The 26031-nt window shown below is 43.1% G+C and overlaps 1 protein-coding gene across 6 annotated transcripts in view; it reads left to right on the forward strand.

Annotated features, from left to right (window-relative positions):
• Positions 1 to 26031, forward strand: part of Spire1 (spire type actin nucleation factor 1) — a 132901-nt gene that overhangs the window by 50827 nt on the left and 56043 nt on the right. For 5 of the 6 annotated variants that reach the window (XM_048806727.1, XM_048806731.1, XM_015506026.2 and 2 more), the window contains 2 exons: positions 6468 to 6701; positions 15269 to 15394. In XM_048806727.1, the coding sequence (XP_048662684.1) occupies positions 6468 to 6701; positions 15269 to 15394 (360 nt within the window). The remainder of the gene's footprint in view (positions 1 to 6467; positions 6702 to 15268; positions 15395 to 26031) is intronic. The other variant, XM_048806730.1, reaches the window with a different exon arrangement.

The following is a 26031-nucleotide window of genomic DNA, read 5'->3' on the forward strand; positions in this document are numbered from 1 at the left end:
TTTTTTTTTTTTTTTTTTTTTTTTTTAATTTATTTTTTAGTTGTAGTTGGACACAATACCTTTATTTTATTTATCTTTATCTGGTGCTGAAGATTGAACCCAGGGCCTTGCACGTGCTAGGCAAGTGCTGTACCCCTGAGCCACAACCTTAGCACCACTTCCCCCCTTTTTTTTAGTGTTGTTAAGTGATAGTATTTCCTAAGAAATTGTGGTGGCCCCTATGGGTTTTTTTTATTATTATTATTAAAAAAAAATTTTAATGTGATAAAATACACAGCTTGATTTTAACTATGTTCAGCACACGTTTCAGCAGCATTAATTCCATTCAAGGTGTTGACAGCCATTACCACTGTTTCCAAAATTTTTGTATTGCCCCAAATTGAAACTTTTTTGGGGGGTACCAGGGATTGAACTCAGGGGCACTCGACCACTGAGCCACATCCAAGACCTATTTTGTATTTTATTTAGAGGCAGGGTCTCACTGAGTTGTTTAGCACCTCGCTTTTGCTGAGGCTGGCTTTGAACTTGCAATCCTCCTGCCTCAGCCTCCTGAGCTGCTGGGATTACAGGCCTGCAAGAGTCCCAAAGTGAAACTTTGTATCCAATAAGCCCTAGCCTCATCACTACTAACCTTGAACCTACTTCCTGTCTATTCTTATTCTAGATATTTCACTTAAATGGAGTATTATAATAATTGTCTTTTTGTGTCTGCCATTTTATTTAGCATAATGTTTTAAAGGTTCATCTGTGATGTAACATGCATCAGAATTTTGTTCCTTTTAAAGGCTGAGTAATATTCCGCTGTATATATAAGTACCCAAGTTGTTTTGTTCCTGGAATTTTCCTCTCTGTGGTGAAAAATTCCTTTCTTGTTCTTAATCTTGTTCAAATTTGGTGTCTTTGATGTGGGTTTCTTTTTTTCCCCTCCTCCTCCTTATATCCTCAAGGCCTGATTTTTTTTTTTTTTTTTTTTTTTAATTCAAGGAGAACCAGTTCTGAAATTAAATGTTCCTTCATAGCAGGCCAGGCAAGTTCCCACGATGATGATGAAGTTTTTCAGAGGCGGCTGATTGTTGCTGTAATTGTTCTTTACTCCTGCTAAAGTGCAGTTGATTCCGAGGCCTGCTTACTCATTCCTCTGAACCTTCCGGGTTCTTGGGCTCTGATATTCCTTCTCATAAGCAGAACATTGTGCATCCAGCCGGGGTGTTTTTTTTTTTCAGTGTTCTTATTCTGCACTTCTTTCTAACTGTACCGTTTTGCTGTGTTGGAATCCCACAGGCTGAGTGTCTTTTGAGCTCATGCGATGGCCCAAGGTTATACCTTAGACCATGGGCAGAAGCTCTCAGGGTCACTGGCTCATATTCTTTTCACAATGGAAATAACTCATTTGGCTATTTTTAAAAAAACAACCCTGAGGTCTCATTTAAATATGATAAAATGCCAACAATGTAAATGTTTTAAGTAGATGAGTTCTAACAATACTGTACACTTGTGTAGCTGAGGTTCCAGCCATTTTATCACATGGAAGTTCCCTCCGCAGGCCATGCCCTCTGCAGTCCCAGGTTCCTGTAAATGGGGTCATGCTGAATGTGCTGTGTGGACTCTTTTCTGTTCAGAGTGTGGGGAGTTGTGGTGGGTGTCAGCACACAGCTGCAGTGTGCCTCGGTACTGTGTCATTGTACAGCTGCCTGGCTTTCTGTTTTGTCAGCTCATTGCAGTTTGTTTATCCAGTAATCTGTTGTGTGACAGCTGGGGTTTTACAGTTTGGGACCCTTGCAGATAAAGCTGCTGTGAGTTTTACTGTATGAGTCCTTTTGTGGACATACATTTTCATTTTTCTTGGATAAATAACTTGGAATGTAATTGGTAGGTAATATGGTAATTGGGTTTGATATTTATAAGAAATTGCCATATATTTTGCAGAATAGTTGTATTTTCAGTGTGTGTGGGGGTGGGAGGGTTGGTACTAGGGATTGAACCCAGAAGGGCTTATCCACTGAGCCACATCCCCAGCCTTTTTAAGTCACACCAGCAAATCAGTGAGTTCTTGTATTCCACATCCTCCCAGTTCTTGGGATTTCTGTCTTTATGTGAGCTGTTCTAGAGGACATAAGATGCCACCTCGTACTGTGCATTTGCTAGTGACTAATGATATAGACCCTTTATTCACATGCTTATAAATTTTGTGTGTGTCTTCTTTGGGGAAATATGTGTTCAAATCCTTGGCTCATTTTTATTGGACTTTTTAATATTAGTTCTAAGTTTTTTTGTTCTTGTTTTTAGTTCTGGGAATTAAACCCAGGGGTGCTCAACCACTGAGTCATATCCCTAGCCCCCTTTACAAATTTTTTTTCTTTTGAGACAGGTTCTTACTAAGTTTTTGAGGCTGGCTTCGAACTTGTGATGCTCCTGTTTCAGCCTTCCAAATTGCTGGGAGTAGAGTTGTATGCTACTGTGCCTGGCAGTTCTAAGTTTTTAAAACATATATTCTGGATTTAGCTTCTTTGTCACACATGGGATATATATGAGAGATAGCTTTGCTCAACATGTGACTTGCCTTTTCACTTTCACTGTTGTCTTTTGAAGCACAGTTTTAATTCTGATAAATTTTCATAGATTTTTTTCTTTATGTCAACCTCACTGATGACATGACCATGGAAAGTACTTAAAAATTTATGAAAACTCTTGTCATTCAGATTTTCTATAAGTTTAATACATCTTTGATATGCGATCTGTTTAAAAATAACCTTTGTGTGTAATGTGAGGTGTGGGGCCTGGGTCTGTTTCCTGATCGAAGACCCAGGTATCCAGCCCATCTATTTTTAAAAAATATTTATTTTTTAGTTATAGGTGGGCACAATGTCTTTATTCTACTTTATGTGGTGCTGAGGATCAAACCTAGCGCCCCATGCGTGCTAGGCACACGCTCTACCTCTGAGCTACAACCCCAGCCCCCAGCCCATCTGTTGAAATGGTGGCCTCTGCTGTCCAACCGCCTTGGCATGTTTGTTTAGATGGGCTGATTGTGGGTTCCTGGTGTGCCTTCGTCCTGGGCCAGTGCTTCAGGCGTTGATTCTGCAGTTCTGTCCTGAGTCTTGAAGCTGGGTTGTGTTTGTCACCAGCTCTATTGTTCTGAAATTGTGAGTCTAGGTAACTTGCATTTCCATAGATATCTTTAAATCATTTTCCCTGAAAGTGACTAGGATTTTGATAGGTATTACATTAAGTGTAAATCAGTGTGGGAGAGACCTGAGATAACTAACCATATTTAATCTTTTAAAAAATTTTTGGTTTAAAAAAATTTGGTTGTAGATGGACCAAATACTGTACTTTATTCACTTATTTTGTATGTGGTGCCAAGGATCGAACCAATGCCTCACACACGCTAGGCAAGCGCTCTAACACTGAGCCACAACCCCAGCTCCAATATTTAGTCTTTTGATCCAGGAATTCTGTGTTTCTGTGGTCTTTGATGTCTCTCAGCTCCTGGTGAGTATGTTTTCAGGACGTCTGTCCCTCCATCTGACACTGTCAGGTTCTGGAGCACTGCTTTCCCTGCATCCCACAAATCTTGATAGGTTGTGTTTTCATTATTATGAAATATTTTCTAATTCTCCTTGAGATTTCTTTAGTTGTGTGTTAATTAATTTTTCAGTTCTTGGGAATGGTGTAGGTATCGTTAACTGATTTCTGATTTCATTACATTTCCAAGAAACATATTCTTGGATATTTCAGTCTTGAATTTTATTGGGACTTGTTTTTGGCAGAACTTTGGGCTTTTCTTGGCGAATGTGCCGTTCACACTTAAAGAGAATGTTCTAGGTATCTTAGTAACTGACCTCTGCAGTTTGTGGTGTGATTGGTGGACACATGGATTGTGGTGGGTAAGATAGGGCAGGGGAGGTGCCCTATCTTCCTGGCTACTCCACCATGGCCAGTGGGAACCTCTAAGAGGAGGTGGGAGAAGTAGCTGGGACTGAGGGCTGATGGGGTCCAAGGAGGGCACCATGGGTAAAGGAAGGAAGGGACCACTATGTGGAAGTGAGGCTGGGAATGAGGTGTGGGTAGATCGGTGTGTGCTGCCACAGAGAGGCCCCTGGGACGTGCTGGGGAGGGGGCAGCTCTCTTCTCCGCATGAGCAATGTGCCTTTGTGTTAGCTAATGGGAGCCGTGCCTGGGGCTCAAGGCCTTGCTCATCAGTGGGGAGACTGATGGTGCCTACAGCAGAGAAAGGCGCTTTGCTTCCTTGTTTTATTTATAAAAATCACTGACCCTTTGGGGATCTGATTTGCCACAGTCAAGTCACAGAATAATGCTCTACTGTGGGAGTCCACTGTCTTGGTCTTTTCCCTTGGGGCCTTATTTCCATCACATACAAGTCCACAGTTGCACATGGAAGCACCCGCCCTGTCCTGTCCCCATCCAGTGTTGCTGTGCTTTCCCTCCTGTTCCTCATGCAAGTTTCTGACACTGCTGCATCCCCATCTGTTTGGTATCCAACTTGTTTGGTGGCAAAATGTAACCAGTATGAAACTATACACATAGTCTTTCTTTTTCTATTCAATGTAAATGATCAAACATTTCATTGCAGGAATATTAAGGTCTTGATTATAAAGTACTACTCCAGATCCCACTGAGATATGGGAATTGTGGGATTAACCTTTCTAACCATCTGAAGGTTCTAACTCGCTGCTTTTAAAGGTTTCAGATAAGAGGTGGTGGAAGTTGATGATTGTGGAGAACTTAGCCTTGGGAACACTAGCATATTTATTCTATTTTTACATTTTAAAAAGAACCAAATCATTTGTATTCAAATGTAGCCAAAATGACTTTTCTTTTTTAAAGAGAGAGAGAGAATTTTAATATTTATTTTTTTTAGTTAGCGGCGGATACAACATCTTTGTTTGTATGTGGTGCTGAGGATCGAACCCGGGCCGCACGCATGCCAGGCGAGCGTGCTACCACTTGAGCCACATCCCCAGCCCCCAAATGACTTTTCTTAGTAACTTAGATTGTTAAGATAAAAATTCTATAACTTTTCTGAAAAAAATTTGTTTACCCTTTCACTTTATGTCTACAGAAAGAAACTAAGAAGTAGATGTGTTTCTTTTATAAATCAATGCATTTATTACTTATGAGATATTTATTTGGCATTGCGGTGAGCCAGGTGCTGTAGATGTATATTCCTTAGTGAACAGAGCAAGCAAGCTCCCAGGCCTGGTGGAACTTGAACTTTGGTGCAGGGACAGCCAGGAGACAAACATCAATGCTGTGCTGGTCATTACTTTTTCATGTGCAGGTTTTAAGATAACAGTATGACATACAAGTCGCAACCCAGGGGCAAATGGCAAGCCCTGTGGGTGCGGAGGGCTTCAGCTCTTGGGGAGGTTTGGCCAGGGAAGCTGCCAGGAGAGGCCGCCAGAGCAGTCAGTTGCCTTGGAACCTGAAGACCCATTGTTCATACCCATTTTTGAAAACAGTGACCATACAAACTAATCAGAATATGTATTTTCAACAAGAAATATTGACTGATTAATTGGTGGCTGGATGGATTGATTGATGGTACTGGGAATTAAATCCAGGGGCACTTAACCACTGAGCCACATCCCTATCCCTTTTTATATTTTTTTGAGACAGGGTTTTGCTAAGTTGCTTAGGGCCTTGCTAAGTTGCTGAGGCTGGCTTTGAACTTGGGATCCTCTTGCCTCAGCTTCTTGAGTTGCTGGGGTTATAATTGGGTGCCACCGCACCCAGTCCTGTGATATTTTTCTGAGCAGAAAAGGAAGGAAGTGTTGAAGAATAGAGTTCCCTGTGCTGGCTGTGTCTGGTGTGGTCGTGAGAACGCTGTGCAGCAGCAGTGTGTCTGGTATTTGTGAATCAGGTTTGTGTTACCTGGTCCTGGTGTTGGAGGTGGAGGCAGGGAGGGTCATCTGGGTACTCTGCAACTTGAAGGTTTGAAGAGTGTTTGTATTGTATGAGAGTTACACATTTCCAGGGATTGAATGTAACTCAACAAGGTGTAAGTTATTTGCTTCTCAGAACTGAATTTATGCCTCTCAGCTTGGGATGTCTATGAAATCTTCAAATATTGGAATAAGAATTCTGAAAGGATATGTTCCCTTAATAATTCTATCTGTTCTCAGAAATATTGGGGGGAAATGTAAAAAATCAACCTGATTAGAATTTTAAATGAAAGGAGAATGTTGATCTTAACATTTTGTAAATCCAAGAAAATATAAAAATGGTTTGTGGGTATCATGTATTGGTTTGAGGGAAGCAAAGATTGCCATTGAGTTGTTTTTATAATATGCATAGGTAGACACTCCTTAAATTTACTTTGTCACATATCTGAAATGGAACAGTATCAGACCTAGCTTAAGTATCATTCCACATGTGTCATATCTTCCACTTGGTCCTGTAGAGCGGTTCCATCACCTCCCTAACCCCTTCTCTAATGTTCCCAGGTTATCGAGTCCTTGGGAATTATTATCTATAAAGCACTGGACTATGGATTGAAGGAGAATGAGGAACGGGAGCTAAGCCCTCCCCTGGAGCAGCTCATCGACCGGATGGCCAACACGGTGGAGGCCGATGGCAGTAAGGACGAGGGCTACGAGGCTGCAGACGAGGGCCTGGAGGAGGAGGAAGATGAGAAGAGGGCCGTCTCCGCCGTATGCTCCTACCGAGACGTCATGAAGGTAAAGCACCAGCTCATGGCAGCACAGAGCTGGTTTCTCTAGAGTGCTTCTTTTTCTGTTTTAAAAATATAATGATAAAAACCTGTAATCCCAACTACCCGGGAGGCTGAGGCCTGAGGAACACTAGTTCAAGGGCAGCCTGGCAACTTGCAAGGCTTTGTTTCAAAATAAGAAATAAAAAGGGCTGTAGTACTTTCCATTTTAGATCAGTGTCCTCAACAAATAAAATGTCCTCACATACATACAAATTAAAATTTCACACATTGTATTCATTTTCTGTTTTCTAATGTTAAGGTTTATTTTTTTAAAAATACAAACGAGGAAATCATGTTAAGTGAAATAAGCCAGACATAGACAAGTGCCTCAAACTCCCTCATATGGAAGGTGAACCAAGCTGACCTGAGCTTGGGATAGTGACCAGTGTCGGTTGGGAATGGATGGGTGGGTCAAAGGAGGATTTGGTCAGCATATGCTGTGCACGTGTATTGACATATACTGAAAAATCTCCCACACCTATAATAATATGTTCTGAGTGTCCCTTTTAGCTAAACAGGAGGAAAAATAATTGCTGAGACATTAGGCAAGTAAACTGAACTTTTAAAATATCATAAAACCCATTACTTAGGACCTGAGAAAGAGTTTATGGTAGTTTATGGTCTGGCCGGTGGGTTAAAAACCTCACCCTTGACTTTGTCAAGAGGGAAGGCAAGAGTCAGCTGAAGAACTCAGACTGCACCCTTACTGTAGGGGTGGGAGACATATAACAGTGCCACCAGCATCTTGGAGTCAATTAGTCTTCAATTCTTAGTGAGCAGGACCTCTTTAGTGTGTAACAAATATGCAGGGTCTCTACCTGGATGGCTTTTTTTTTTTTTGGTACCATAATATGCACATGTAAGACACTCCATAATATGCATATTAAGACACTCGGGGGCTTTCAACCACTGAGCCACATCCCCAGCCCTATTTTGTATTTTATTTAGAGACAGGGTCTCACTGAGTTGTTTTTGCTGAGGCTGGCTTTGAACTCGTGATCCTCCTGCCTCAGCCTCCGGAACAGCTGGGATTACAGGCGTGCACCACTGCACCTGGCCCTGGTGGCTCTTAACTGTAATAGAAACAGAATACACACAAGCTATAGGCCTCTGATTCTTGGGATGTCTATGAAGCACAAATGCACATGCATAAGTTTTTTTCCCTGAATTTTTTGAGAGTTCTTTGCCATTGAAATTTCAGGCACAATAAATTGCAGGCACAAATTTATGTCAGGACTGGAACATGTGCTTTTTAAAATTTTTAGAATATGGCATGTAAAATACTTCCAATTTTAAGTATTTCTTGAGAAACATGAGCATCGGCCCTCTAAAAGTATTAAGAAAAGTTGGCTCCATTATTTTTATATATAAAAGTATATCCCTGGATGCACATTCTGTCTGTGTTAGGAAGAAAACTGTCGTGGTCCAGTGGACAGTGCAGGGGGTGGGGTGGGTTAAGATGCACAGGGAGGAAGGGAAGAGCGAGCCCTGGAACAGTGACAGATGGGCCTGAAAGACCCCGGAGGTGTGGGGCCTGAGGGTGTTTGAGAAGTGACCGAGGGCTAATAGGAGAGTGGTATCCGTGCTGGGCTTTATCTTTAAACATCCTGCAAGCCTCTGGTGTGCCTTCTTTGGGAATTGCAGTGGGCATTTGGATCGCCTGCCACAAGGAGTGAGTTGTGGTTCCTCTCAGAGCTGATTGCATGGGGGAGAGGCAAGTTAAGTGAACAGCAGCAAGGCGGACATAGGGCAGGCATGTCAGGCAGGACTGGCCACGAGGAGTTTCTAGGTGGGTTGTTCTCACGAGCAAGGATGGAAGGGTGGCCCCTGGAGTGGATGTGAGATACTCTGAGTGCACAGAGGGGAGGAACCCAGCTGAGAGGATTCTCTTCTCCTGCAGCATTCCCTCTTTCTGACAGTTGGAAACATAAAGCAATACCTTTTGCAACTATTTATTTTGCAAACAATTTATTTTGTTGAAATTTGAAAGTGTGGCAAATTGTTTTGCTTGGTAATTAATAGCAGCAGTGTAAATTTATGTATTCCTGATGAAAAATAATTTGTTATATTAAAAAGTTCGAAATAGTTCACTATAATAAAAAAGGTTAAAGTCTAGAAAAAACTTGATTGTCCATTAATTGGGGTCTAGTTCAACTATGGTACTCACTGGAGTACTAGGAAGCCATAAGGATTAAGGACTATCTCTTCATACCTTGTGGAGAAATCTCCAGGGTTTTTACTTGAAAGCATAGGGGACAATGTGCCTGCTGCACTGGCACTTTTGTGGGAGGGGGCAGATAGAACATGTACCCAGGGATGTGCATGGCATCCTGACTCTGCCCTCACGCTACAAACCGATAGCGGAGAGGAATGAGTTGGCACCTGGTTTAGCAGCAAAGTGGAATACTATACAGGCTGTCACATTAAAATCACATGGGTTCTGTGGTTGTAGAGAAACTTTAGTTTTTTTTTATTTATTTGTTTGTTTTAATTTTTAGTTGTAGATGGACACAATATCTTTATTTTATTTATTTTGTTTTATGTGGTGCTGAGGATCGAATCCAGTGCCTCACATGTGCTAGGCAAGCGCTCTACCACTGAGCCACACCCCCAACCCCCCTTAGTTTTAATACTTGGGGGAAAACCCACAAAATTTGCATATATTAGATAAAGAATAAAAGAAACTCTGGCAATTTCAAGTTGTATGTCAGTCGTATTGTGACTGCGGGGGAATCACTTGGTTTCAGAAACTCCCTTCCTCTTATTATTTAGCATTTGTACAGTAAATAAAATATGTAAAATTCTTAGTTAAAATTTATAAGTTTTTTCAGTGCTAATTCATACTTTTGAATGAGATCTGCCATACCTAAATAGATTACAAATAACAGGCCATGTTTAGAAAAAAGGTGGTAGATTCTTTGGTTGATATATACAGTTGTAATTTGGAAATTTGCCTACTTTTTTTTTTTTTGTACCAGGGATTGAAACCAGAAGTGCTTAACCACTGAGCCACATCCATAGCCCTTTTTATATTTTATTTAGAGACAGGGTCTTGTTGAGTTGCGTAGGGCCTTGCTGAGTTGCTTTAGGGCTTTGCTAAGTTGCCAAGGCTGGTTTTGAACTTGGGATCCTCCTGCCTCAGCCTTCCAAGCTACTGGGATTACAGGTGTGCACCACTGTGCCTGGCCTGCCTGCTATTTTAAAAGGGGAAGAATTTAAGAATAGTAAAGTATGATTAGAAGTGAGCTTTATGTATTTAATTTTATAAATATGTATTTAATTTTATAAATACTAAACTAGATTTGTCTATGCCAGAGTCTTCCTTTTCAAAATGCTCATCTATTGCAAACAGCAGAAACAGGACCCATCTGTTATTTCATTTATGCTTTAATTTGGCCTAGGCTTACAGAGTTTATTCAAGGGAAGTCTGAATGTTTGGTGGAGCCAGTGAATTAAGATCTCTGTCCACCCAGGTTAGTTTACTGGACAGTGTGCACCACTCCCTGGAGTGGCTCCATGGAGAGAAACTTCTCCACCCTTCCTGGTACTTGTCCTCTGAGTTCTAAAGTCTGGCGGAAAGTGTGCTGCTTTTCTCACTGAGGAGATGGAGTTTTAGTGATCCATCTTGGTTAACTGTATGGTGCTGAGTTAATCAAAAAGATTGCCATGTAGTTTTTTTTTGTTGTTGTTATTTCTTGTGATAAATACATGCTTATGCTCAGTGGGAAAACATTTTTATATTATGTAGTTGAAAATACTGATGTGGTACTTTAAAAACAATTTTTTTTAGTTGTAGATGGATGCAATATCTTTTTAAAAATTTATTATTTTTTATGTGGTGCTGAGGATCAAACATAGTGCCTCACACAAGCTAGACAAGTGCTCTGCTACTGACCACAACACTGGTCCAATATGGTACTTTTTTGCAAATAAGATTCTATACTATAAATGTTTGTGACTAAATATGGTTAAAAACATTTGAATTTCTGTATCTGAGAACAAATTATGGGAAAAACTGGAAGCTAGTATTTTAAAATTTATTTTGGAATTGACACTTATTTATGGGGCAGAGTGTGAAATTTGAGTACACACATACAATCTGTGATGACCAAACCAGGGTAAGGAATTCAGTAGTATTAATAAAGTACTCTGATGTGATAAATGCTAAATAACTGAGAGAATGTAATTTTGATTATATCAGTTCTAAGGTTAAATATCTCGCACATATTGTGGTATGCGTTACAGAAAAAGAGGTAGACATACTGACTACCTTCTAACTTAAACAAAAACTATATTATTAATTATGCCAAGTTTTCAGGAAAACTTCATGGTCTCTTATTGTGTAGTATTTTATTACTAAGTAGAAATAAAGTATCAATTGTTAATAAATAGAATTTCCAAGTTACCCACAATGTCTTTGGTATCAAATAAAGGTTTTTCTCCTAGTTGGTACATTGTTTATGATGTATGTTTTTTTATTTGCCAGAATAACAAAAGTGAGAAGGTTTCAAAATGTTGACATGTAAATAGGCTATTTCCTCATCACATCAGTATAGGTGGGGTTTGCTGATACTTTCAAGTTCTGTTGAAAATATCTAGCAGAATCCTATGAGTGCTGATGAAATTTTCCAGAAAATTAACTTTGAGTCCGTATATTAATAATGATTCTATACAGGGAATTCACATAATGGAATTGTGAAGACTTTAGAATGATGTTCAGGATTTTAAGAGCCAGGAAACTGGAAAAGATTTTCAACAGAACCAAATGGAAATTTGAGAGCCAAAAAACCACAGTAACTAAAATAAAAGTTGAATGGATTGGTTCAGTAGCAGACTAGACAGAGCTGAAAAGAAAATGTAGAAAGTGTGGTCACTAGGAGACACACTGAGCAAAGCACAGGGACACCAAATGAACAAAACGAGCAGAATAGAGGGTCAGACACAAAGCTGGTGCATGTAATTAAAGTCTTAAAGGAGAGCAAAGAAGAGAAGGGCTGATAGCGATATTGAAGACACACTGTTTTTCCAACACCATGATCTGATTTCATTAGAGCAAAACTGCAAAACACCACATTTAAAATCAGCCAGAGGAAAAAAGATGACTTCAAAGGAACATCAGTGAAACTGCACCAGAGGTCTCAGCTGAACTGGAAGACAGAGAGTGCCATCTTCAGAGTCCTGACAGTCTAGCGTTACTCAGTGGAATAACTGTCAGCAGTAAAGGTGAAATACCTCTTCTGACAGAGAGAGCGCTTCTCAAACAAAGACCATGCCAGGTGGAAGCTCGGGGATGCAGGGAGATTTGAAGAACAAAGAAAAAGATAAACATGAAAGTAAATCAAAAGGAATACTAACTGCATAAAACAATAATAATGACTTGTGTGGTTTAGACCATACTAAGTTAAAACACCCAACTTCAGCACAAGTGAGAAAGTAATTGGAGGTAGCACTGTCAGGTCCTGGAATGGTGTGGCCAAAGAGGACAGCACGTCCCCAGTGACCAGGCCCTCCTCTTAGAGATCCCACCACCCCCTTTGGCAGCATATCCCCAGTGACCAGGACTCCCCTAGACCCTCCTTTTAGAGATCCCACCACCTCCCAGAGAGTGGAGCTGGCACCTTGTCTTCAACACGCGGTCCTTTGGGGGACAAGTCCAGACCTTAGCAGGTTAGAGCACTAATTTATTAGATTGTGATGAAGAACATGGCCCATCTCTAGGGAAGCCAATAAAAGAAAGTAAAATAATTTGTAGATTTTGAGCTGGTAGGGGAGGGAACAAGTTAATAAAATAATATTGACAGTGTGAAAGAAGAGATGGGAAGAATGATAAAGCTTTGAACAGAGAGCAGTTGGACAGGTAGAGGCACGTGGAGGACAGTGTCCTGACACCTAAATTGGTGGGACTGCTCTGCTCAGGATGGTAGCAGCCACAGGTCGATTACCTGAGATGATGTGCAAAAAGTGTAAAATGCATATTGCATTCCAAAACACCCAGAAGTAATGTAAAATATCTCCTTAAGAATTTTTATATTGACTATAATTAAGTATTGTATAATATGTAGTTTATCAGGTTAGCTAAAATATATTCTCAAGGTCAGTTTCAGTGTTTTTTTGTACTCTTTACGTGTTCAGCAGAAAAACTTCAAAAAAGTCACGTATGTGGCTCACACTATTTCTATGGATTGTACTCGCCGAAAACACTCTAATTAAAAGAGAAATATTTTTAGACTGCACTAAAAATACAGAATCCAGCCATATGTTCTTACAAAGGACATATTCATAAATACAAGGACAAAGAAAACTTGAAAGTAAAAGAACAAAAAAAGATACAGCATTCTAACCAAAAGAAAGCTATTGTAGATATTCTTTTCAGATAAACTGGACTTAAAATGCATTACTACAGATAAAAAGTATACTTAGTGATAGAAATTTGATTCACTAAGGAGAAGTAACAATTCTAAATTTGTGTGCACCTAATAACAGCCTATAAATAGTAGCATTAACAACATATTCAATTAAATAAAATTAAAATTGATAAAATTATATGGAGAAATTGACAGATCCATGGTCCTTGAGGGAGATTTGGTGTCTCTCAGCATCCATCAAAGAAAGGGTATGTGGACAGTGGGAAGAGCAAACTGACATCATGGGACGCAGCACCCAGCACCCAGAGTACATGTTCTTTTTAGGTTTGTGTGGAACAATGAAAAATTAGACCATTCTAGGACATGAAACAAGTCTTTCTGGGTGTCCAAGGGTTAAAATTATATTAACCATATATATTTGACTTTACCTGTGGAAAGCGACCCGTGTTCTACAGAAACCGCACTTCATGTTTTGAACCTTGATCTTTTCCCAAGCTAGCAGTGTCCCGTGCTGGGCGGGTCAGCAAGCCGCCGCTCCCAGCTAGCTCATGCCCTCCACCACGCTGTTGACTTCCTTCACAGTGATTATTAGAATTTACAGTTCCCAGATCGACTGTTGAGTATGGTGTGAGGCAGGAGTTGTTGCATGATTTTTTAGGCCTGGCACTATTAAAAGCATGGGGAAAGTTTTCCCTTTTGCTGTGCCTGCCACACGGCAGCGGGCTGAGTATACACTCAGGCAGGCAGGCATCCGCTCTGGCCTTTCTTATTGGGTTCAAGTGGTCCAGTGATTGTGGCTCTGAATGAAGCCCTAGTACCAAGTTCTCCCACTGAGTGCTTCTCCCTAAGAATGGATGCATCTGGCCCTGCATTCTACCCAGCCCCACCAAAAAAAAAAAAAAAAACCAAAATAAAACCCAATAACCCAGTCCCTCTGTTCCTCCTGCCCTGGCATTTCCATTTCCAGCTTAGTACTCTTCAATGGATGGCAATTATTAAAATGTAATGACATGTTCATTTAGTAATTGTATTAATGTCAAATTTATTAAGGGAAAACTTATTTACAGCCATTTATTTATTTAAGGTACCCAGGGACATTTTACCACTGAGCTACATCTCCAGCCCTTTTCATTTTTTTGAGATGGGGTCTTGCTAAGTTGTTGAGTCTGACCTTGAACTTGTGGTCCACCTGCCCCAGCCTCCTGAGTCGCAGAGATTACAGGTGTATGCCACCACACCTGGCTCTTATAGCTTTTTAATGTAAATGGAGTACTTTAAAATATAGCTATTGTATATGGATATATAATTATTATAGAAAAATGGTTATTCCAGTGCATTGGACTCCTGGGAGGTATCTTTGCAATCTAATAAAATAAATGGTGCATGTATGATGAAGTTCACTATTATGTGAAATTATAATGCACCATTTAAAGATTTGAAAACAAATAAAGTGGTATATTGTCTGCATGACATTAAATGATGTATTTTGCCGCAAATGATGTGAGGGTCATGCACTCTGTGGAGTCCAGGATGGCAGGACAGGAAGCATCATTGGGCTCCTGCTGTCCTCTTGCTCCACTCCCAAGCACCTTCTCCTGAGTCCAAATGTTTTCCTGACATTCTTTTTACTACTTATAAAGGTCAACATGTACTAGAGTGAGCCTGGGCCTCAGAACCAGGTAGTGTTTTGATAGGATCCCTCTTCCTGAGAAGAGGGATCTCTGACTTTGGACAGGTTAACCTGGCTTCTCTCACTGTCATCTTCCTTTGCACAAAAAGGGGAAGAGTCAGGGTTTCACAGAATAGTAAATGATAATAGGCTGCCTAATGGCATGTCAGATATAGGATCTGGCATGACAACAGTTGAGTATATAGTAGCTGTTAAGATACTCTCATTTTTACCAGTAAATGGTAGTTCCCTTTCTGCTCCCAACCTAAACTTTGATACATGTCTGGTCATTTTCAAGGAGAAGCTAATTCAGCCAGCCTGGTGTATTGTTGGGCATTGGTTGGTTTCTGGGCCTCCCCATGTAATTGTGTAGGAACTGATGGCCCTGGGCGAGGAGGGTTGCCTTTCTGTCTCACGGGAGCATACATAGGTGCGGCTGCTTTCCCGGTGCCCAGAACCCTGATCACAGACCTTCTCTGTTGATTTCCTCTTCTGTAGCTGTGTGCTGCTCATCTCCCAGCCGAGTCAGAGGCACCAAATCATTATCAGGCAGTGTGTCGCGCACTGTTCGCAGAAACCATGGAGCTCCACACGTTCCTGACTAAAATCAAGAGTGCAAAGGAGGTGAGTGCTGTCCGCTGATGTCGGGGATGGCGCACCTGAGTCCTCAACCTTGTCCTCCCTGTGAACCTTAAAATGTCCATCCCCATCCTGCTTTCTGGTGAGTACTGGAAACTGTTTAGGAAAGAAGCAACTTAGGCATAAGGAAATCTCTTCTTTTTTTTTTTTTTTAAGAGAGAGAGAGAGAGAATTTTTGTTTTTTTAAATATTTGTTTTTCAGTGGACACAACATCTTTATGTGGTGCTGAGGATCCAACCCAGCGCCCCGCTCATGCCAGGCGAACGCGTTACGGCTTGAACCACATCCCCAGCTCCAGGAAATCTCTTCTTACGTATGAGCAGCTTGAATCCATTTTATAAAACAAAGGTTTTCATGAAGTTTCCTTCCTAGTGGGGAACAAGGACGCCTCAGCTGGCTGCACCAGCTTCCCGCATACCTGCTTGTCACCTGCCCTGCCATGCTTTCTTTTGTCCATTCTGAAACATGTTAGTGCCTTTTTCAGGAAAGGACAGGAACTCTGAAAGGAGGTGACCCTTACCTCTGATTGGATTTGATGAAAGATTTAGTGGAGGAGCTTGGAATTAATGTATGGATAACCTAAAACCTTATTTGGGATATCTTTTTTATTGTTTATTAATGCCTGTGAGTTTAAAATACTGTGTCCAAAGAGAATCACTCTATTTAGAAGGTGAATCATCATGTTTTGAGTTAGATGGTTGTGAAGATTCAGTGAGATCTCATCTGAAATGGCACAGCATTCTGGATCACGATAGGGAACAGAAGCAGTATTTCAATGCCTGAAGTACAGAGTTTATCTGAAGCACTAGGCTAAGATTCACTATGCATGATTTGGGGAGAGACACATATTGGATGCGGAAGCAAAGAAGGAAAAAGTAAACCTCATTGCTAAGTAAGACTTAGCCCTGGTAAAAAGGAGGTGAGGGGTGTCTCAGCCACATCATCCTCATCCTCAATAAGCTGCCCTTACCTGAGTCCGTCAGGTACCTGTGAAGACGAGCTTTGGGCTTCTTCATTTGCTCTAGACAGCACACTGCCTACAGTCTTTTTTTTTTTTTTTTTTGTAATGGCAGGCCAGTGAGAAGCTATAAGTTCATAAAATTGGACCCAAGAGGAAAGCCATCACCAGGGTGGAGAAAGGCGAACTGTATGTTATTTGGAGGGCTGTTGTACATGTTACAGACTGGCTGCCCAGCGTGGATGGGATCAGAGGAAACAGCAGCTGATACAGCTTCCAAGTGAATATGTGAAAACACCCCCAACTAAGTTGTAGTAAGTGGTAGAAAAGGTCACAGTTTAAGGCTGTCCTCGTCTTCCTGGTTAGGTGAGGTTGAGGTTGCTCTCCCCAGAGCTTCAGTTCAAGGATGTGAGTACAGTGCTGCAGAGTTAGTATGGCATATTGAATGGCTTCTGACATCTCCAGCACAGACGTCCTCAGAAGCTGCTTCTGAGCATAAAGAACAGCGTTAGTATTTTTACCACTGTACCCCACCCAGTGAGCTTCTTAAAAAGTTTCCTTGGCTCCTAATTAGAACTTGGCTCTTTCAGATACGCAAACACATTCTCAGAAAGAGGTTTAACCATGATCCAAGTCTGTTTAAATAAGAAAACTGGCAGTTGGAGAAGCAGTGCTGGGTGCTGGGCTTGAGGGACCACCCAGGCAGTGGAACAGCAGTGCTGGGTGCCGGGCCTGGGGGACCAGCCAGGCCTTGGGGTGGGTTCCAGCCGCGTCTGCTCAGGCTCTTCTGGGCACTCTCTCCTGGTTCTGTCTCTGCACAGCTTCTGTGCCTGTGGCCGCCCTGGGCAGTTGCCTTCTTTCTTTGACGCTTATGTAGTCCCCCAGCCAGTCTCAACCCTCCATTGCTATCATCAGCTCCTCTTGGGGGAGTTCAAGAAAAAGAAGAAACATGGCACAGTCCTGCCATTCCTCTTGTTGGGGCTCTGCCACCTAAACACACCTTCTCCTCATAAAAACCTTTGTTTGTCTCACATCAGAACCCTGGCCCTGGTTCCGCTTCTGGCCCAGCGCCTGTCCTCAGGCCTGGCCCACTGCAGCCAGCGCAGGTCCTCCACCCCTCTGCTCCCTCCTGTCTTCCAGTCTGTCAGCCCTTCCAGCTCCACTTCCTTTCTTGTCTGGACTGGGTTCAGTCACTTTCCAGGAGTCTATGTCCACTGTCTCGCCTCCATCATGACAGCAGCCTCCTTGCAGGTGGCCTTCATCACCGAAACCCTCTCCTTCCAGTTCATCTTCCTTTTTGTTGATGGCTAATTTTTGTAGATCACAGAGTAGGAGGCCTCAGGAGGCCTGCTCCAGGCCCAAATCCTGTGTGTTGTGTGTGCCCTATGACCCAGCACAGAAGATGACAGGTGTGACCTGGCAGGCTTGTGGGCAGGTGGCCTGCCTGCCCCCTTCCTTGGTGCCAGCCAGTGCGCTGTTGGTCTCTGCCGGGGCACAGGGACTCACAGCCTGCCTCCCCAGTGCTGGGCAGCCCTCCTCTCTGACTCCACGCCTTCCATTCCTGGCCCCTCCCCTTTCTTCCTATGGGCCCCCGGTGAGCTTTCTGTCCAGTACTGCTCAGCAGTGAGATCCTTCCCCTGCCTGCAGGACTCTTGACCCTGCCTCAGTTCCGTCTGTGGGAATTAGCAGGCCAGGGGCAGCCAGCACTTTCCTGCCTGGCCTCTCGCCTGTCCCATTGTAGGAGGCAGTAGCTCCTTTCTTAGGCTGGTTGTCCTGACTGACTGCTCTGACTCCAGGGACTTGCTGTCCTGGTTAACATGGCACCCTGTCACTGTGGAGGACAGTTAAAGCTCATTGTGATGGAGGCCTCCAGTGTGCGTCATCTATTTAGGTTTTGTTCTCTCTCTCTTTTTTTTTTTTGGTACCAGGGATTGAACTTAGGGGCTCTCAACCCCTGAGCCACCTCCCCAGCCCTATTTTGTATTTTATTTAGAGACAGGGTCTCACTGAGTTGCTTAGCACCTCACCATTGCTGAGGCTGGCTTTGAACTCTCAGTCTTCCTGCCTCAGCCTCCTGAGCTGCTGGGGTGACAGATGTGTGTCACCGTGCCTGCCTGGTTTTGTTCTCCTTCACAGTGCTGCCTTCCTCGTGTGTACATCATCCTGTGCTGTTGGAAAGCATCATGCTATCGTATGTTTGCAGCTCTTGCATTCTGGGCTCTTTCTATGTGGTCAGCCCCTGTCAAGCCCTGCCCTCTTGCTGCTTTCTGTGTGACATCCTCATCACTTCCCTCCACCCCTAACAGCACTGACCCCTCTGCTGCCCGTGCCTCTCTTGTGTCCTCTCACTTTTCAGATTCAGTGGTGGCCATTTGCTTACATCCTTGAGACCCATCTCCACAACTGGACCAGGTGCTGGTTTGTGTTTGAAGCCATCACGCCGTGTGGGGCATGTAGGAAACCCTCTAGAAACACTTGCTGAACTGAAACCATTCGTATGTTTCTGTGTCTTCCCAGAACCCAAAGGATTTCTTCTGGTTGGAAGGAGTCAGTTTTGAAAGCATGTTCGGAACATCTTGGTCACGTAGTCCAATGAACATGGGAACATTTATGGACTGTAGATGAGGTCTTCTTCTGTTCTTGCCATTCTGTAAGCTTGCACACCTTCATCTAGTAAGAAGTCCTGACAGGCGAGCCGTGGAGCACATGCAAATCCTGGCCCTGAGAGGTTCTGAGCCATTTAGTTACACAAACTACCTGTCAGCACTGAGGTCTCAGGATGAAGTCTTGCAGGGTCACAGGTTTTCTTATGACATAAAACACACGATTTAGGAAAAAAGAAAAGATATAGAAATTTTAAATAAAAAACAAGTAGGTTTTCTTTTATAATATATAAGGCATTCTCGAAGTGAAAGAAAGTTTTCATTGATGTTAGTTCATGTATGTATGTCAGTGGTTTTAACCTTAAGAATGCTGAGTTTACTCTACTAATAAAATATTACATATTTATTTGATATTTTTTATTGAGGATCTCAAATACTTAATGCATTTTAAGAATCAGACAGTTTTGCTGGGCGTGGTGTCACACACCTGTAATCCCAGCGACTCAGGAGGCTGAGGCAGGAGGATTGTGATTTCAAAGCCAGCCTCAGCAACTTAGCAAGACCCTGTCTCTAAATAAAATAAAACAGGCTGGGGGGCTGGAGATATATTCAGTTGTTAGAGTGCCTGCCTTGCATGCACAAGGTCCTGGGTTCAATCCATGGCACCACAAAAAAAAAAGGAGGGGGCGCTGGGGATTTGGCTCAGTGGTAAGTGCCCCTAGGTTCAATCCCAAGTACCAAAAAAAAAAAAAAAAAAAAATCAGACAGTCTATAAGTTTGAGCCAAGTGAAATTTTCAAAATAGCCTCAGAGTAAACAAAATAAAAAGTTAAATTATCAATGATCTTTCAAACTACCTTATATCAGTGTATAATTATGTCTGTGTTTTATGTAACTTGGGGGTAAAATCATAGTATATGAACATTTTTGAGCTCAGTTGCTGATACCCTTCCTGATTTGATGATCTGAAAGTACTTTAATTATATTCAATTCTTTATTTGTTTAATTGGCAATGATTAAAATATAAAACCTGTCATGGCATACAATGCTTTGAAGTGTCAGGATTTTCAAAATCTGTTTTCAAGTGCCACCATTGTCCTATAAAGTGGCAGTAACGTACCCATTTACTGAATATGGGTACTTTAAGCTTTTTCCCCCCATTTCTGGGTGCTGGAGACCTGCCCAGGGCCTCCACTCCAGAGCCCAGGTGGGTGTTTTCTTTGTTGTTTTGGGTTTGCTTTTTGTGGTCCTGGGAATGAATCCAAGGGCATTCTACCACTGAGTTACATCCCCAGACTTTTTCAATTTATTTGAGAAAGGGTCTTATCAAGTTGCCCTTTGAATTTATGGTTGCCCTTTGAACTTGTCATTCTCCTTCAGCCTCCCAAGTAGCTGGGATTATAGGCATGGTGAGACTGGGTTCTTCATAAAGTGCATTTCCTGGTATTTCATCATCTGTTCATTTAAGAGTACATTTGTTTCTATTCTGATCTCTTCTTATGATGTGATTTTCTTCTTAAATGACAAATAAAATCCTTTGAAGTTATTCTCTAAATGATAGAAAAGACTTGCATGGGCCTGCTGGATTGTCTCAGAGCAGTTTGATGTCCTTGGAAGGGAGCAGGCATGACCATGCCTCATGCCTGGCGAGCAGCTGGATGTCTTGTATGTAAGGGCGGTGTGTAAACCTGACCTTCCATGTCAGGATGTGTTTTCTACAGATGGCATCCTCAGAGTGATGGGAGTCGTCTCCCCTGGCTGCGGCTGGCACCATGCATGCCACACCGCACTGAAGGTATTCTAGACCTTCAGTCATGTGAGAGGCAAGGCGTCTCAGGTAGTCAAGCCATCTTAGGTTTCTTCAGGGTTTTCATTGTCATTAGCCGAGTGTGATGATCTTTGATCTCAAGTGTGGTGACATCTGTGGTGCTTAGTTAGCTTCTTATTGACGTCTTACTTCCTCTGATGAGTTCTTTGTTCATTCCCCCCTCGGTTATGATTTTCCACTCATGTTCTTGAGGTGTCTGCTGCCAGTCACTTCAGGCTACCCCATGATGGCTCCTCATACTGGGCACTGTGCCCTGTACCTTCCTGTCTGGCAGCTGTCACGGGGACAGGTGTTTTCTTGGTCTCTCTCGTGTTCCTCTGTAGACATCAGTGAGCAGGTATCCCTGAGGGGCCTTTCTGCTTGATTCTACAGCTGTGAGCTCGAGGTGTGCCACCAAGAGGAACTGTACCATATAGCCTGTCTCCAGCATACTGGGTGCTTGCAGGTGCACCTGGGGGTGCCGTGGGCTGCAGGCACCCTCCCCGAGGCCATCTCACCCCGGAAGCTCTTCCTTCACCTGCTGCGTCGCCTGCGTGTTCTGCCTGTGCTTCCCTTGCATGAGCATCCAGGGAGTCTGCACCCAGCTGAAGCTGCTCTTTCCTTCTTCTCCCCACAACAGAATGCCTGTTTCTGCTTAGGATCTAGGTCAGAGTCCACTGTCCAGAGGTCATTCTTCATCCTCTGTTAGTGTGCAGTGCACCCGGCTCTGTCTTCTTCCAACCACTGCTGGCATCATGTATTAGTGACAGTGGACAGGCCTCCCCTGCTCTGTGAGCTGCTGGGGGCATCATGTAGTAGTGACAGTGGACAGGCCTCCCCTGCGCCATGAGCTGCTGGGAGCATCGTGTAGTAGTGACAGGGGACGGGCCTCCCCTGCACCTTGATTTCCTGGGGGTGTTGTGTAGAAGTGACAGGGGACTGGCCTCCCCTGCACCGTGGGCTGCTGGAGGCAGGGGTCTCTTCACATTGTCAGAGTCCAGAATTGAGGCCCAGGATGAAATCTCGAGTGGTCTGTTTAGGTGTTTCCCTTGCTGCTTCCTCAGCTTGCCTTATGTCAATAAAATCTGATTTTTTTTTTAACCAAATTATTCCATTTTGAAGAAGGTTAGCCCTCAGTTGCCAGTAGGAGGCAGGAGGCAACACCAGGAACCCTGCACTGTGGTTAGCCCTGGTCTTGCCCCTGGGCCAGCCCCTCACGTGTGTCTTGCTGTCCACAGTGAGAGGCTGAGGGGTTGAGGGAGATTGGGTGCCCTACTTGATTTTTATTAGTTTTTAAAAGATTTTCACAGTAGGGCAGTTTATACACCCCAAAGCCCTGTGCAGCAGCTCGGAGCCCAGATAGCCTGCATCGCTGTCCTTACGATCCTGAGTGGCCCACTCCTTGCTTATGTTGGCACTTAATCCTTGTGATATTCTTGTAATCAGGTAGCCCCGACCTTTGCCTCCCATTTCTTCATATGTATAGGAAAACCCAAGTCTGGTTGTAATAAACTGGAACAGATTAGCCACTGAGGAAGATAGGAGGAATTGGATCAGCCATGCCTTCCAGTATTTTAGAAACAACAAGTAACACATACCTGAAATGGCAGGTCAGGACCGCTGTGCGCGTGATTGGCTGTGAGTCTCAATAGAGGAGAAGCAGTGAAGATGCTGGGGATTTTGGTGTAGAATTGGCAGAATGTGATAGCTTTTTCCAAATATCAGAAATGCTAGTGATTAAAGAAGTACTAAGTTTATGGAGAACGAGGACCAAATGGCAAAATTAGTTCATCCATGTAATAGTTATGTGACGGGTGTGCTCTGTGACGTGTGCCGCTGTAGCAGTAAGCAGCATTTCTGCTATACTTACCCGGCACTGGCTGCCACTGGGAGACATCAAGCACATTAACCCATTGGGTCCTGACAACAAGCCATTGTTAAGTGTCGTTACTGTTTTCCCCCCTTGGGAGTACAATGGTGAATAAGGTTATGATAGCTTGTTGTCGCTGCAACCAGAATACCCGACAAGAACAACTTGTTTGGCTCTCAGTTTCAGATGTCTCAGTCCGTAGATGGCCAAATTCACTGCTCTGGGCCCAGGTCAGGCAGCACACCATGGGGGAAGGGCGAGGTGGAGGAAAGTTGCTCAGCTTCTGGCAGCTGAGAAGCAGAGCAAAGGGGCCTCAAGAAGAGGCACCCTTCCAGGGCTCCCCTAGAGACCCCCTCCCCTATTCATGCCGTCCCTTGCCTACAGCTACCACCCAGTCAGGTCGTTCAGACTAGGATGGGCCGACTAGGGCCCAGCTCTCACAGTCGAGCCCTTCTACCTCTGAACATCCTGCATCGACACAGGACTTCTGGGGGACGCCCCTTACCCTAACCATAATAAAGGTGAATGGGTCTCTGTCCTCACAAAACTTCTAGCTGAGTAAGGGTGACTGTCTAGGAGCAGCCATCTTAGAGTAGTGTGAGAAGACTGATAGGTGTATGCAGGGTGCTGTGGATGCACCTAAGAGCGTCTTGAAGCCCAAATGCCCAGCAAAATGGTGGATGCACACGGCCCTGTGAAGGCCCAGAGACAAGGAACAGGCAAGGGAGGAGGCAGTGTAAGATGACAGGGGGAGGAAGGGGCAGACCTGTCCAAGGGCAGAGCCACTGTCTGAGGAGGAACATCCCAGGAGGATGCTCATGGGGAAGGCAGGTGCCTGATGCGGGTGGGCCTGAAGGCCCAGGCATTCTGACTGCTCGTGGCCTAATGCTTTCTTCAAGAACCAGCATAAGTCTATGGTGTGTGCTTCAGTGTTCCGACCCCCACTGCTGTGCTGCTTCCTTCCTTCATTCAGTGTGTCACGGAACATGTCTGTGTTCTGGGCAGTGAGCTTCTGAGCACATGCAGGTCACCAGGACTAGTTGAATTCAAGTGGCAAAATGACTCGTAATGAGTGAGGCATGCACAGAAACATGAACAAACGTCCCAGGTCTCGTCTCTTGCTGTTGATGACCAGATGGAGAACAGTTCAGTTGCAAGGTACAGTGAGTTTTTAGTTATTCAATCTTCAAATGGAACTCCTTTGTTTTAAAGGTAGTTTTGCTTTAAAATAGAAACTCTGTTAAACTTGTGTCCAGACAAAGGTAGATGTGTGAAGATGCAATCTCCAATTTGCCGCATTAGATCAGGAATAGTGTGCCTGGGCTGGTGCCCAGAGACCTGACGTTGAGAGGGGCCGCGCTTCAGAGAAAGCTCAGGAAGCCAAGTGAGGGGAAAGTCAGGGGTTGCTTCCATTTTCTCTGTGTTCTCTCCTGATTTCTGATTTGCTTTTTAAAAATTCTGAAGCATGCAGCAGCTTGGGAGACTGAGGCAGGAGGATCGCAAGTTCAAAGCCAGCCTCAGCTGCTTAAGTGAGGCCCCCAGCAACTCAGCAAGACCTTGTCTCAAAATAAAAGAAAGGGCTGGGGATGTGGCTCAGTGGTTAAGTGCCCCTGGATTCCATCCTTGGTAAATAAATAAATAATCAATCAGTCAGTCAGTCTGTAGCAGCTTAGATGGAAAGCCGGAGCCTGAATCTGGGTCTGTAAGCCTCTGACCCACAGTTCTTGATCACGCAGCTCTAGTGAAAGAGCCCTGGAACAGCAGCTTCTCCGCCTTCCCTACCCCTCCCTTCCTTCCACTTTCACACCCCCTTCCTCATCTGGACAGTATCTGCCATGAGATGATGTAAGCCAAGAGCATGTACTCCTCCAGTACCTAGGAACTGGGTCGCAGACCGAGAGTGAGCTAGAGAGGTCCCGGGGGCCCAGGAATCCTGGTTGGGCCTAGTGTCCAGATGTGGGGGCTCATTCTCAATAGCAGCACTTGCTTCATCTGAGATAAGCTTGCAATCTTAACATTTTTTTGTGACCCGAAAGTCGTATGATGGTTTCATACTGAACTTACGCTATGACTAGGTTAGTCCACTTAGCAATTTTAAATTTTCACCCTAAAATGCATGGATTTCTGTTTGACCGCGTATCTGTTTTGTATTGCATTTCATTTAAAAGTTATGATTACTTGGCATTTCTAAATCCTCCTTTATTTTCTTTTTTAAGGTAAAGGTTCAACTTTTTTAAAAACATATTTTTAGTTGTAGATAGACACAATAACTTTATTTATTTGTTTTTTATGTGGTGCTGAGGATGGAACCCAGTGCCTCACACATACTAGGCAAGTGCTCTACCACTGAGCTAGAACCCCAGCCCCTAAATCCTCCTCCTTACCCAGGTTCATTTTACTTTTATCTTCTTTTCAGGTAACTCTTCAGTCACCCATTTGATTGAACAACTTTATAAAGCTGATGGAATTTTGATCATTTCAGCAGCATTTATTAAGCATCCTCATTTTCAGTATACCCAGGATTTCATTTGAATTACTAATTAGGTTTATTTATTATTTTCTCCTCACCCAGACCATCATAAATGCTTAATATGAACTTCTTCGCTATAATTATCTTAAACAGTGAAATAACAGCAGCGTTGAATTAAATATTGATTTTTTTAAAATTCATATCACAAAGGTGATTTTTAAATTTTTCCTTTGTTAACTTCTTGCCCTTATTTATTTCAATTCTTTCTAAGTAATTATCACAATAAATTATTTTTATCCAAGTTCAGGATTTTTTTTAGTATTATGCTAGTGTAATTCTGCACAGTTCTGGTTGAATTTTAAGCAAGTTTTGTTTTTTTAAATATTTATTTTTTAGTTGTAGTTGGACACTATTATTTATTTTGTTTACTTATTTTTATGTGGTGCTGAGAATCAAACCCAGGGCCTTGCACATGCTAGGTTAGCACACTACCGCTGAGCCACAACCCCAGCCCTAAGAAAGTATTTTTATAAGGATGTATATTTTTAAAATATTAATTTAACTATTTTGGTTTTAAATTTTAAAATTTAAAAAATTTTTAGACGTACAAGTTAGGTTGTGACAGTTTTACTATGAAAAACTATTGAATTATTTCACCTTCCATTCTGTTATACTGTGAATTGAGTTGAATTTTTTGTCTTTCATTTCTCAGAATGTTTTAAAAGTTGTCCTGAGGAAGGAAATACTTTCCCCTCTACCAGTGCTAATGGCTATCGCTATTTAAGTAGCATTATTCTAGCCAGGTGCAGTGGTGCCTTCTGTAGCCCCAGCAGCTCAGGGTCTGAGGCACAGGCCAACCTCAGTAAACAGCTCCCCCTGCCGCCGCCCACCCCCCTGCCCCTCCTCCCGCACCC

Source organism: Marmota marmota, unplaced genomic scaffold (assembly GCF_001458135.2).
Source record: "Marmota marmota marmota unplaced genomic scaffold, marMar, whole genome shotgun sequence".
Taxonomy (NCBI): domain Eukaryota; kingdom Metazoa; phylum Chordata; class Mammalia; order Rodentia; family Sciuridae; genus Marmota; species Marmota marmota.